This window comes from Trichogramma pretiosum, unplaced genomic scaffold (assembly GCF_000599845.2).
Source record: "Trichogramma pretiosum strain Unisexual culture from Peru unplaced genomic scaffold, Tpre_2.0 scaffold67, whole genome shotgun sequence".
In the NCBI taxonomy this organism is placed as follows: domain Eukaryota; kingdom Metazoa; phylum Arthropoda; class Insecta; order Hymenoptera; family Trichogrammatidae; genus Trichogramma; species Trichogramma pretiosum.
This window is the reverse complement of record NW_019641691.1, coordinates 617,648-632,100: the sequence shown is the minus strand read 5'-3', so window position 1 is coordinate 632,100 and position 14,453 is coordinate 617,648. Positions and strand designations below refer to the sequence as shown.

Here is a 14,453-nt window from a genome sequence, read left to right as displayed (position 1 = left end):
AGTAGCGGGTAAGGATCGTTCGCTCGATGTCTCGTGCGGGTCGCGTGCTAACCCAGATTACGAACTCACTCTCTCTCTCTCTCTTTCTCTTTCGCCGTGTACGAGCTTGACAGTTGATACTCCTCGGCATTCAGCAATTACAAATCGAATATCGACTTTTTAGAGTTGGTCAACTTTGTTGTTTGATTTTTTTTTTGCATACAAGTTTGAAAACAAATTTCTGATGCATCGAATATGCGGCGCGCAAAATATTGTGCTCGCAACGAAATTATATTTGCTACAGCTTTATTCCTGTCCTCGTGAGCCCTTTTGTTTTTGTTTTTTTTATTGAAGAAACCAAACGTCTATCCCGGAAAGTCGATGCACATTTTCTGCTCTAATACCTTACTGTCAATGAAGTTTTGAGTTCACTACGAAAATACTTACTCTTTATATCCTTCGATTATTTATTCATCTGCTTCTATCACACGGACATGGCATATAAAATGACTTTGAATGATCCACCGCTATATTTATATCAATAATTTTCTCTCGAATTTGTTAGAGCTTAATATGTATAATATACAACGTTGGAAGTCGAAAAAATATTAACAATCGTAATTCGTAGTAGGTTTAACATGGTTAATCAGTAATTCCTATCGAAGTAAGTTGGTAAGAGCTGGAATATTAAACACTGCCTATAACTTTTGCCAATGCGGCTATGTATGTGCGCGCTGTATAGAACGTATGAAATAATAATACACTTATATGAACGAACGTATATAGGTACTTGCACGTTAACGTAAATCCGTGCGTGCTACTTCGTGACATCGTGACTTTCAGATTGGCGTTAAAGTTTTTATTTGCGACGAGAGGAAAAACAGGAAAAAAAGAACGATGTACTTGAGATTCAACGAGCTGCGCATACATCTTCTCTCTCTCTCGTAATGAAGTGGAATCGAACGTATTTTGTATACTGTTGAATTAAGCCAACGATTTAAACGATCCGCAACGACTATAGATTTAATTGCTCGAGCGTCATTTATTAAAACTACACGAGCTTATAACGCGACTCTGACATATTACAATGCGGGACGGCTAAAATACGACTCGTTTGCATATCTTAGGCACCGAGTGTTCTATGATATTCGAGTAGATAAGAACTTGTAGGAGCAGTACGAGTAGCCCTTTTTTTCTCTTTTTTATTCGTCGACACACGACAACGTATGTACGAAGAAGAACATTTACGAGTACATTGCTAGGAGCTCTCTCGCGGCCGATTGTGCTCGGGCAATCAGTGGCTCGAACTCTAGTGGCATTATACATTGTACATATCTATCTGTCTATGCGTGAATGCTGCTTGTCCGTATAGGTGAATGAATTTCTAGCTGCAACACACAGGTGTATCGACATAAGAGTCCCGGACCTATGCAGGCAGATGTACACACGTGTTTGAGAAATTCGCGCGCATACATGTATATATTTATGCATATGTGCAGATGCATGACTGCAAGAGAGAGCGAGAGCGAGCGCAGAGCATTGGAAAGGCCTCTTTTCTCTCTCTCTCTCTCTCTCTCTCTCTCTCTCTCTCTCTTTCTCGACACTCTATGCGCGCTCGCGACTCGAGAGCTTGCAGAGACCAGCCGAGAGCTTTCTAAGTATATATCAAGCGGTGTCTGGTAATACCAGCAGCAGCAGCCTCTCTCTATACAATATACATAGGGAAGCTCGTGGATCTCACGAGGGCCTCTTCATAATTGCCCGCAAAATATTGTTCCTCTTCTTCGGCTTCTTCTCTTACTCCATTTCCCGATTGAAAGTTGACGTCTCTCGCGACAATAATAACAACGACGACGACGACGAGCAAAGCGACTTGAAAATCAAAACAACCTACTCCTATATATAAGCCAACGCTAAGAAGCCTGTATATTATACACATAGTGATCGCAACTTTTCTTTATTTCTTTTGTTCGTGCGCGCTTTAATGGCAGCCGCACTTAGGTATAGACCTCGTGCAGCCTCTTTTAATTATTAAACTGTCGAGTGCGCGATACGCACGCATCCAGCAAATATCGAAAGATGTTGCATTCGCGGCTTGCCTATACAAGAATTATAAACTCTTTATTTAGTTCTATCACTTTTGTCCTGATTATTGCCTACTGAATCCAGGCGTCTATGAGCTTAATAATGACAAGCACATTTCTGTCTAGTTGCGATCGATCTATTGAGATCTTATCGATCCTCTTCTGCAATGGATGAAGCTTTAAATACATTTTGCAATTGTAAATTTACTGTATGCGTAAAAAGACAGCAATGCCAGTCGCCTATATCATACTCGTTGCCTTGCATCTGCATTCATGACATCGTGTATGTGAGCAGCACACCTATATATACGCGCTCGCGCACATTGCTTCAAGGTCAAAAATAGCCAAGTTATATTGTGAAACTGTCAAGCTTATAACGTAGTGTAGATCAATCGATGCGAATTAAAAAAAGTGACTGGATAAGTTCTAAGAATTTGAGGCATCGATAAAACTTTGCGATAAAACGAGACTAGGTACTTTCCACGCGTCTTTGCGGGTGAAAATGTAAAAAAAGGAGAAGAAAATAAATAACGAAAAGCTGCTGAAAATGCTGAAGAGTCGCCACTAATGCGACTACGCGAGCTCTGTAAATAATGAGCCAAGAGTCCTTTGGAGATACATTACGCGTACGACGCGCTCTCGAGTCTACACACGGAAAAAGGTCGACGAGCAAAGAGAATGGGTACATTTGCACGCGGATATACAGCCCAGCAAAATACATTCGTTGTTGTAGCCGTATATACGTACAAACGAGCGCACGTGTGTATACGTGTGTACAGTAAGACGAAGTATTTTTAATGTAGCGCAGACGAGCGTGTTCTAGTCTATTAGCGCGAGAAAGAGTCGAGTGCACGATAAACGTAAGCTTAATGAGATGCTGAGAGCTGCTCGCGTACCTGTGTACTTATACCAGTCTGCACGCATACGTATGTAAGCGTGTACGCGGACAGCTCCTTTATGCATACTTGCGTATTATGCGTATAACGTGTCTTTTACGCGTCTACTCGCGAGGCCGCTTCCGTTCTCCGCGCGCTGCAGATCTCGACTGAAACGAAAACTCGAGTCTTCTGCGTCGTTGTTATATACGTACCTACATGCGCCTTTGAAGCTCGCCCCTTTTGCTGTATAACTGCACTTGGCAAGCCGCTGCCACGAGAGCAAGAGAGAGAGAGAAAGAGAGACCAGTGGCCACCACGTTCTGCACCCGCGCAAAGTCCAGCGCCGGAAACGACTTGATGGTCTGAACCGACTCGAGGCTTTCCCCACAATACACTTTTGCTACTTATTATTCTAGATGCTGACACGAATCTGCATTTAATGTGTGTATTTTGGTTTCTTAGGAAAATTAGTAAGCTGTCACCCTTGTTTAAACCGGCTATTCCACCGGTAAAAACAGTTGAACTCCAATTTGATAATAACAATGAAAGGATTTGTTGATAATACTAAGAGTTATACATAATGATAAAAGTCTCTTTCTAAAGTTCTATTTTGTTTTATTCTCAAGTTCTTGAGCATAACCCATTAATTTTTGTGTTACGATATTACTTATAAAAACAGAGAAAAATAATCGAATATTTGAGATGAGTACCAACATTTTATTCCAATTTTTTATCAATAAAATCATGCTATTTCAAATTATTTAACTAAAATATAACTAAAATCAAATAAAGTTGATGAATGAGTTGATATAAACTTTAAATCAATATATATTTTTAAATACTTTTGAAAATTTACATATTCCATATAGTTGTGTTTTAGTTCTATTTTTATGTATTTCATGAAGAATTTATATAAAATTTCACGAAGAATTGATATAAATACATACACTTTAGTACACTTGAGTTTTACTTTTGGAGTTGCAGTTTAAAATTACTTTTTACATTAGAATGTTTACTTGCAAATTTCGAACGATGTTTTTTCTTCTGCATAACAAATCGATGAGGATTTATAAAACAGATTTTTATGACAATAATTTTTCACAAATGTCACCCGGATAAGTACTTACGGTACTTGTATTACAGAGTGATATTATGCGCTGAATCAATATGGGTTTTCAGCAACCCCTTTTTGAAAAATGACTTTCCACATGGGTCACAGGTGTAAGATTTTCTATTATAATGCTGTGAATAAATATGGGCATTGAGATTACCCTTGTGAGAGAATTTCTTTCCGCATATATGACATGGGTGATCGATACGATTATGCACCGAAGTAATGTGCAAGTTCAGAGTACTCTTCAATGCATAAGTCTTTCCGCATACACAACAGTTGTGAGGTTTTTTATCATAATGCACTGAATTAATATGGATTTTGAGGTAACCTTTGTGTGAGAATGTCCTACCACATTTATAACATGGGTAACTAATACGTTTATGTACCGAATCAATATGGGTTTTCAGATTTCCCCTTTGTGCAAATGAATATCCGCATAGGTCACAGGTGTGAGGTTTCGTGTTATTATGTACTGAATCAATATGGTTTTTTAGATAAAAATTGTATGGAAACGTCTTTCCACAAGTATGACAAGGGTGGTTGATAAGATTATGCACCGAATCAATATGGACTTTGAGATTACCCTTACTTGAAAATGTCTTTCCACATGTGTGACATAGGTGATCGATACGGTTATGCACAGAATCATTATGGTTTTTCAGACTAAACTTATATGCGAATGGCTTTCCACATACGTCACAGTTGTAAGGTTTCCTGTGATTATGCACCGAATCGATATGAACTTTGAGATTACCCTTGCTTGAATATGTCTTTTCACATAAATCACAGTTGTGAAGTTTTGTATTATCATGCACCGAATCAGTATGGATTTGCAGAGTTCCTTCATTAGACAATTTCTTCGAACGTTCCTCACAGTTGATAAATGGTTTACTTGTATTTACTGTAGCATGTAATTTCATATTTTGTTCGTTGAGTGTGCCATCATTAGTTTTTATAGTATCACTGAGAGATCCTTTTTTTATTACGCTCTTAGTTCCCAGTTTAACTGAGGAATCAATTGCGAAATTATCGCTAACTTTTATATCTGAATACTTATCAGATCGATAAGACCAATCGTTTCCTTCATCAGATACTGAATTCTCATTGAGTTTCACATCTTTGCTCTCAAACTCTTTATTAATCTCTTGGTTAAGTTGAAATTCGACAATTTCTCTTTGTTCTCTAAGCATATGAATCTGCTATAAAAATGAAGTCTTATGATAATTTTGTTAAATGATGATAATTCTCTCAATTACGGTTATGTGGTCAACTTACAGTATTTTCTTGCAGACATTTGTAGTATTGTGAATTTTTAGTATCAGATGCTTGGTCTCTTGTTTTACTATCGGCTTTTTTGTTAGTGTACATATCATTAGACTCTTCTTTTCTTCTGAAAATATGGATAAGGTTAAATATATGTACACTTATACGCAAATATCTTATTATTTTAATTTGCACATTAATAATTACTTGGCAGAAAAGTTGAGTGTACCACTAGATTCCATTTTACTGGATGTAAGACTATTCTACGACTAACCTTCTAAATATCTTTAATATTTGAATTAAAATGATTTAAGATTAAAAATTATAAAGTCGAATGTCGACGAGGTAATGCGAGCACAAGACACAACAGAGCAATCTAGCTTGCTCCAAGTGTTTACAAATATTGAAAAGAATTAATACCAGCAGATGAAGTCAAGGTGGTAGAAATTTTATCGGTAAACAAAATAGACAGGACGCGCGAGTACGTATAATTAGCTAAAAGTTATACTCAATATATTTAAATTATATTTGTTCAGAAATCTACGCAGTTAAAAGTGTGATATATTAGAAAAAATGCCGCAGAAAATTATACAAACGCGAAAAAAATTGTTTATTGAATAAAAGTAATTAATTTAAGCCAATATAAATTAAACCTCGCCCCAACTCTAGTTAACTAATGGAAATAACACAATAAATCACATGAACTAACACGGAAAGATTGGAACTCACTTCTGCGTTGGGCCGGAAACTAAGCGAAGCGTTTTTATTTTATCCATACCGATTTTTTCTCGAAAAAAAGATTAGTTGCTTTAATTAGAGATGAAAAATTTGGGTATTTGTTGGTTATTTGAAAAGTTTCATTAAAATAATAGGATAACTTATTACTTGATTTTCATACAGAACAATAGGATTAATACAATTTTTAATACGAGATCTTTGTTAAAATTGTTTAAAAAAATTGCAACTAAGATATTTTCGAAGAGAAAGCTACTTGCCGGTGAATTACCATCGTTTTTTTTAGTATCATAAGGAACACTTGGAATTCAAGTTATTTAAAAAATTGCTTAGCATCACCTTTGCATTTTCTCAGCGTGTTAAAATTGCTTCAATTCATTATATTTGTGACAAAAAAAAAAAGAAACTACGGAATACATCCTTTTCTAATCATTAAGCAGCGTACTCCATCAAACGATAAGACACATTTTCAATAAAGACAGTTTATAACATGCAAACTCAAAGCTGTCATCTCTGTGCACTCGGACGATATTCATGAAAGTAGTGCGCCTGAAATGATAATTATTTGCAATACACCACATTGACACATTCTCATAGAGCCGAGGAAAACTGGGAGAGGGGAACGTGTCAATTATAAAGGAGGAATATATCGCTGAAAGGTGGCAAGGTCGCGCGAGCACTCTCCTATGCTGCAGCAGAAAGCAAAGTGCGTGCAAGTAATTAAGGACGCATACGTTATATATCTATATGATGCTGGCCGCGAGGCAAGGCGAGGCTTCCACCATCGCAGCTCCCAGCAGTATGTATTATGTATAGGTGCATAGGTATTAATGTAGTTCACGAGCGAATAAGTACAGTATACTGGGCAAGCTCGCAGTAAGGACATAGTCGACGAGTGCACACGTTTTAATTTACATCGCCGCGGTTTGCTTCATGCATTTCGTTTGCTGCTTCTATATGGGAGCGCTGCACTTGCTCTGCGTGTCGGCCGCATCATCATCTTAATACGCCGCATTATAAGCGCGTAATATAGCGCCACGAAGCTCTCATTGTTGCAGCTATCCTGTGCTTTGTATATATTATATATTTTTTTTAAAGGGCTCGGCCGGGGCGCGTATGTATACATAAAATACATCTACACGAGTACTTACATCCTTGCACGCAGCCAAAGAACTATGAGAATTATAATGGAGCTACCTACGCCGCGGCAAACGCGTTACGCTTCTCCAATCTTATATACGACTCCCTGCGCGCACTTTTCCCTCTATTCCGAGCTCAAAGGATTTTAATTTTAAAACATCTCGAGCTTGTCTGACGCATGCACTGCAGCTCAACTGAATTATGGAGCTCCGACGTGAGGAATTATTTTTAATGCCAGGGCTTTTTTTTCTAACAATTATGAAGTGACAAATTCATCAAGAACTTCAATAATGCAAGTAGTTTTTTTATAATTGATAGAATTATTGCGCTTTTATTTTATCAATCGTATACGCAGGACTATATATTCGATCCTTAATTGCATCTTTAATCATCGACGATAAGCCAACTATATCGAAAGCAATACGTGCACGCATATTATAATTGAAATTTTTATCAACACAAACTACTGCACACCTTGATGCACACACGCAATAAATCATGCACCGCAAATAGTTACATAGAGGTTCGAGTATATTTTTTTTTAGCGCAATTCGAGGTAAAATAACTTTTTTTCCGCGTTTTTATTTATCGAAAAATGTTATTGTTACGTTTTACTAGTCTACGAAGTTTAATTAAGATAATTGTGCCATTGTGTGTAAGGTAGGTACGCGCGTGGCGCGAAGATTGTATATTGAGTGCCGGCGGCGCGCGTTCGCACCGTTTAAAACGCGCGTACAGCTTATACATTCGTCGAGGAACACGATGCATTTTGAAAATCGCTCTATAATCTAAGTTTGATTGCGTAAGTTTACGCGAATGAATAATTATTTTTCTCGCCTTGTGCTACACGACGGAAAATTTAGTCAATATTATTCGCGAACTATAAGAGAGATATAAATATAAATAATTGCTCCGAGCAAGTTGGAGATAATGTGTCGGACGAAGCGTTTCGTATAATGAGAGTCGCGCGCATACAGAGAAGTGTTATGTAGGACAGTAGAAGTAAATTTGCGCGCGCGCCTACTACAACTACTGCTACTACTGCTATAACAGTGATGCGAGCCTTTATATACGTGCGCAAAGTGTAAATGTGCAGCGCAGTCGTGTCTAAAAGTAGTAGGCGCGCACATTCTCGGGTGCACATCAAAAGACTCTTTCTCTCTTTCTCTTTCTCTATGTTCGTTTCTCTCTCTCTCTCTCTCTCTGCTTAGAAAATGGCCAATTTCAGTGTTACAGATGTTATGATAAGCACCCGCGCACATCTAGTCACGCGGACATGCGTGCGTAGCGCAGCGCAAGCTTAGCTCTATATATGCTGTGCGCTGGCATTAGTTTGGCCGAACGCGATGCCGACGGCTCGAAGCTCAATTTTCGAATATGTGCAGTACACTACTACTGCACCTCGTATATGAGCCAAAAAAACATATATATAATATATATAAGGCGGGCCGCAGGAGACTGCAGCTATCTCTCGCTCTCTCGAGCTTAATGGAAAAACGGCACGGCCGCTATTGTAATCGTCGAAATTGTATGTGCAGTATGCGCTCTTCTTGCGAGTGACCGACGTTTCTCTCTCTTTTTCTCTTCTTTTTTTTTCTTTTACTTGTCCCGCCAACTCGAGGATGCTGCACATGCTATTATAATAGGAGCTACATAGCGGCCCCCGACTCGACGACGAGCTATTTTTACGAGAAAAAGGTTTTTGCTCGAGCTGCAGACGCGTGGAAATTTCGTCTCGGAGCTCCGGCGTTTCTGCATTATTATCAGCTTGTATGCTATATAGGCTGTATTATGCAGCGCGTGAGAATTGTTACGAAAAAGAAAGGTCGTCGTCGTCGACGTTGCTTAGTTGCGCGCTCATCTCTTAATGCGGCTCCTAAATTGGATGGTCGCGTTGCTGCACGTGCAGCCATTGATGCATGCGCATCGAATGTGCGTTGGAGCAGCTACTCGACATTTATCACCTTATAATCGAATAGTCAGCTCTCGGAAAAATTGATCGCTCGATGTTTGCGTGCATCGGCCGCAGAACGAGAACGAAAAATAAACTCGGACCATACAGGCCCGCGTATGTATCATGGAATTGGCGAATTGCAAAGATCGGTTGCACACACGCGCGGATCCGTGCGCGTGGGTGCACGCCAATCTGCAACAACGGCAATGCAGCAGCTATCGTACGACGCTCCGACGAGAAGACGTTACACACACGCTAATTCTATTTCCAGAGTATAAATAGGCGGCGCGCGTCGCTATCGTCGAGGGCACATGCGAGAGCTCCGTATATAATAGTTATACCGCAGCATCATCATCGCAGCTGCAGCAGCATTCGCAGCAACAACAAAAAAGGCACGAGCGTTGCCAGTAACGTATGATTCGGCGCGGCTGCATTACGCGCGGATTTTCCGAGCAGACGCGCCCGCGAGCTCGTGCGGTACTCGCTGCGTTTTATACAGATAGCTGCAGGCGAAATTGATGTGCCTCGTGTGTAAAAAAATACGCGTACATAGTGCATAAGCTAGTGCTCGTGTATAGAGGAAGAGAGACTCGGGCAGAAAGACGAGCGCCGAGAGCTATGTAGCGAGCTATTCGGTCGGAGATCGAAAGAGGTAGTAGTAGGGGAGCCGGTGGTCGCGTTCTTGTGTGTGTAGGTACATCGCCTCGCGTGTACGCCGCGCACTTGCTGCTGCAGTAGCAGCGACGTCGGCAGTAGCCGTCAGTAGTCGCGTAGTGGTCGTGCGCGACGCGTCGTCGGCTGCGCCATACACTATACACCTACGCAGTCTCTCGGCGAGTCAAAGTGCATCTCGCGACGTATCGCAACAAATTCGTTCGCCGTATGGTTTTCAGCCCTCGCGGTGGTGACTGTGCTCGCGGGACACCCGGCCAGAAACGCAGAACGAGACACGGCGTGGCTGCCGCGAGATGACGAATTTGCGGCGTCGCTACGGCAGTAGCCCGCAGCATTAGTTCGCGAGTACACGCGCCCGAGGCAAGTACCTAAACACACACTTGACCGGCTCGAATGCTGTACTATTCGTTTTGAATCAAAACACGAGGATCGAGTCGTCGTTCGGTCGTCGATACGTGTAGCGTAGCTCGAGTGCGTCGCTCAGTAAATACACCGAAGCGATCGATCGCTCCATTCATGCCTTTTTGCCCGTACGTATACAATCAAGCTGCGGAGCTTCAATGAAGCGACACGAGCTCTCTTATCCCATACTGCCATTGTGCGAGTGCGGCTCGTCGACGCTCTCCCGCATAGAGACATCGCTTCGGACGTGCACGCACAGCACATCCTTATATATATACGCACGCATGCCGATGCAACGTGTACTGTGGGCCTGCACCGTCGCCGCTGCATTCGACGCTTTATAAACTCGGACATTGTCTCGATTGGGTCAACTCGCTTTTGACTCGGCATGCGGACTCGTGTCGTCTATTCATTTGGACGACGCGCGATATAGCGGCTCAACTAGAGTGAGCGAGAGAGAGGGCCGCATTACACTCGCATGTGCACTGGCAGGCTATTTTCGTCGTCGCGATCTTCGTCAACTGCGCGCCCGAGCCGATGGCAAGATCGGAATCGCGTCGAGCGGCCTCACGGAGCAACGGATTAATATTTCCTAGTTATGGCAATTGAGTATAATCTTCGAGCGCAAAAATCCTCTCGCGTGTGCACGTCGATCGATCGCAACTCTTTTGCTCCCGTACGCAGCAGCTATATGCATATAGCATGTATGCAAATGTCGTACTCGAGGCGCTGAAATTCCACAACTGCACTTCCGAGAGCTGCTTGCACGTTCCTCGCCGGATCTTTCGAGCTGTCAAATGGCTCTCCGATAACGGAACGGTCATAAGATGCATCGCTTGTTGGCTCTCTCTCTCTCTCTCTCTCTCTCTCTCTCGCTCTCGAGGGCGATTTCACAGCTGCGCGCGCTCGCCGGTGGTAGAAATCGCGGGCTACTTGCGGACGTGCGGCGCGGGGCACTTGGAACCCTTCCATCTACTTCCATCAGTTTCTTTCGAACATTTTTCTTTTCTAAAATACCGGTAAGCGCACTGAAATAAAAAAAAGTATGTTCTATCTTCTTCTTGAGATACTTTCGAGCGTATATATACAGTATGCACGTTAACTTATAGAGTTTGTCTATTAAAACATGTCACTAGGAAATTAATCATCTTTTGCATCATCGCTTCAATTTTAATGCGCAAAGATCCATGTCGATTAATCATTTCTCAAAGAGTTTTGGCGAATAGGCGCGTAAAGTCAGTATTTCCTTGATTTAAAACTTTGAGCCGTACGTACGCGGTATAAATGAAAAATTGCCGCGCATTTATATACAAATCGGAGAACAGGCGTAAATCACCTAGGCGACGGCGATCGGCGAGGGGCATGCATCCACGAGAAAGAAAGAGAGAGCACATCTGACAGCTTCGACAAAGTAACCGGAAAGTGCAGCTCCGAGCTCCGTAAAAGGACGACTCGGCTTAAAAGGAAAACTGCGGAAGAAGTACCAAGTTCTCTCTCTCTCTCTCTCTCTCTCTTTCTGCCGTGGTCGCTTAGCAGCTTCGCGCACTGCAATATTCATAAAGGGAAGCTTTCTTATGCTCTGCGCAGCGCCAAACCGCCGGCCTGTGTCTTACACGTACATGATATACGTACACGCGTGACTTTGCACTTATAGTTTAGCGGCCTGTACTGCTACACAGACACAACTCTCGATATTCAAAACGGTCGTTGCACTCGCGCACTGACGAGCGCATCGTTCGAGACTTTTCAGAGCTGCAAACGTACGAGCCACTATTTTTACCCCTAAAAACAAGTGCCGCAGTTGTAATGCCGTTTCGTTTCTGTACACGCGTTTATCATCGATGAATTGTTTTCGAGTATAAAGTATAATTGCAAAAACTTACGGATTTATTGCCATACGCGGTTGTTTGCGCGAGCTTTATATATTGCGCAAGTTTTTAGAACAGATCGTTCGGTATAATCGAATTATTGGTCAACTATTATTGCGTGCTATATATTCAACTATATATTCTGCAGTCAGGTAGTAAATGCAATTGAACAATCATATTTTTATTGCGGAAGACTTATAACGGCTCAATCAAACGCTCCGAGGCCATTAATAACGTCGTGTGTGTTTCTTTTGTTTTAAAGTTATAACAAAACAAAATATTCTTCTGATCAGGTACTTTTTTCAAAGCCGATAAATACGGGTAATAGCGTAAACGATATTGTTTATTACAGATGCAAATCACTTTTTTCCCTCTTTTTTTTGCTTTTTTTTTTTGACGCAACGACTCCGAAATTAAAGAAGGATTCGTGACGTAGTGCTACGTGCGTTTACGGTAGCGGATTTCCTTGGCTCGCAATCTCGGGCAAGAATAAAAGCCGATAAGGATGCAATCGCGCTCGAGTCATCGGCCTGCGGGCTACGAGCTTCGCTGCACGAGCAGCAGTAGCAGCAACGACGCTCCTATACTAGCTCGACTCGGGCGCGTTCGATTGTGTATTTCACGCTTTACCGCTGATCGAAAAAAGTCGATAAGTAACAAAAAATATATAAGCCATTAGCTTCGTCGATCTTTCGGTACGCGCGAGAGTTCGCGAATTCGTAGGATGCCAACGCGACCGCAATTACTTTTTTAAACGATCGCATTGTCACGACTTCGAGTATAGGGAAAAATAAATAGAGCAGTCTATACCGACTTTTGAAATCGATATATATATCGGGCCGTTTAAAACCACTTCGAACTTTAACTTGAGCCAGGAAAAAAATTTGGCGCCGGGTTAGCGAATCAATCTGAAAGTAACACGAACAGATCCAGATATACACGTTGCGTCATATATATCTGTATAATTTTTGATAGGAGTATAGCAAAGGTATGCCAGTTGCCAAGGGTTAGATGTATCTTGTTATAAAGCAATGCGCAAAACGATACGACGCCTCGTTCAAATTTTTTCAACCTAAAAGCGAGCAGATCGCAGCCGACTGAGATTAAAATAACAGCTGATTTGCCAGCTTGCGAGCAACCTAGATATCTCGGAGGAAGGAAAATTTGACGTATTATTCAGAAATATATTGCACTTCTTGTTGCACGTACATTTGACACGACTACTCGTTTCTGTGCGTGTGCGCGATTTACGAGCACAGTCGCGCGCGTAGGCGACAATTCAAGGAATACGCGCACGCAGCTGTCTTGATTGAAGGAAATTGCCCTTAAAGCCCTGAGTTATGTAAGCCGAGACGGAACGAGGAATTTTCCGCGGAAATAACGCGGCTTAAACGCGTCTTTTTGTTTCAGTCATTCTCTAAAGCATCAGCTATTTTCGCATTGATTTTGGCGTTAATTTTAAGTGGGGGAGTCCAATTAGTCGGTAAAAAGTGGAGCTTTTCCCAATCAGATCGATCGATCTTTAATTTTGTTGCTCGCCCGGCCGATTACGGAAAGCTGCTTTACTCAGAGCTACTACTGCATTACTCGTCACAGCAAAAAAAAAAGGAAGCGAAAAAAAGAGAAGAAATTGTCGAGTCGCGACTGCACTGGATATCGTCGAAGAGCGCCGGGGAGTATCGATTAGACTGCAACGCGAGCGGGCCAGACCGACGAGTATCGCTCGCCAGACGCCAAAGCCCGCATTGCCGACGATATACGCGTTATATATGTAATGTACAATTTTGTATACCAACATAATGTATCAAGTATTCATACGTACGTGTGTGATACACATTTTGCCCATTGCTAATGTATCGGCACACATGCAGCTCTGTACATCGCACCAGATACCTACTTATCGCGACTACACGCAGCTCGAATTTTTTCTCTTTTTCCCGATTGCTGAAGCCAATGATTGCACTATGGACTCGGCCCGGACGATGCACATACATATATGTGTAGAATTGAATGCGGCTGAGCTAGTCACCCTATACAATGCAGAAAGCGAGTGTCCGGTAAATTTCTCTGCAGCTCGACGTTCGAGCCATCAATAGATTAATACTGCGCCGCCGTCGTAATTGATGCGATACACATAATCACGAGCTGCTATGTACGACTCTGCTTCCAGCCGATACGAAGAAGCATTAAAATCTATCGCGCGAAAGTAAAAAAACTGCATGCGTATGCTGATCGAGCTCGTCGGCTTTTAAACAATATAAGACGCGTTTCGCGTATATTTTGCAATGAGATATTGGTCTGGTTATATCAAACAAGAGAAAAGTGTAAAAATGGCCTTCGTCGTTGCGTTTTACGAGCTCC

The 14,453-nt window shown here is 41.7% G+C and overlaps 2 protein-coding genes across 4 annotated transcripts in view; one reads left to right on the top strand and one right to left on the bottom strand.

The window, feature by feature from the left end:
• The window catches only part of LOC106651122 (alpha-1,6-mannosyl-glycoprotein 2-beta-N-acetylglucosaminyltransferase), a 28,512-nt gene that overhangs the window by 884 nt on the left and 13,175 nt on the right, over nt 1-14,453 (top strand). The gene's annotated exons all lie outside the window — the stretch shown is intronic.
• LOC106651123 (zinc finger protein OZF-like) lies at nt 3,821-5,917 on the bottom strand. Of its 3 annotated transcripts, none has more exons than XM_023461874.1 (3): nt 5,526-5,917; nt 5,331-5,442; nt 3,821-5,254 (listed from the first exon to the last, which is right to left on the bottom strand). In XM_023461874.1, the coding sequence occupies exons 1-3, from the start codon at nt 5,558-5,560 to the stop codon at nt 4,079-4,081; spliced, it is 1,323 nt and encodes a 440-aa protein (XP_023317642.1). In that variant the 5' UTR covers nt 5,561-5,917; the 3' UTR covers nt 3,821-4,078. The 3 variants fall into 3 exon arrangements, with proteins under 3 accessions (XP_023317642.1, XP_014224983.1, XP_014224984.1); XM_014369497.2 differs by having other exon boundaries at nt 5,331-5,445; nt 5,526-5,915; XM_014369498.2 differs by having other exon boundaries at nt 3,821-5,251; nt 5,331-5,445; nt 5,526-5,915.

Bases quoted from the DNA above. Each gene is read 5' to 3' on its own strand.
- LOC106651123 (XM_014369497.2), bottom strand. From the start codon at position 5,560: ATGGAATCTAGTGGTACACTCAACTTTTCTGCCAA. The intron at 5,446-5,525 runs GTAATTATTAAT...CCATATTTTCAG, and splicing joins ACACTCAACTTTTCTGCCAA to AAGAAAAGAAGAGTCTAATG. The intron at 5,255-5,330 runs GTAAGTTGACCA...TCATTTTTATAG, and splicing joins AATGTCTGCAAGAAAATACT to CAGATTCATATGCTTAGAGA.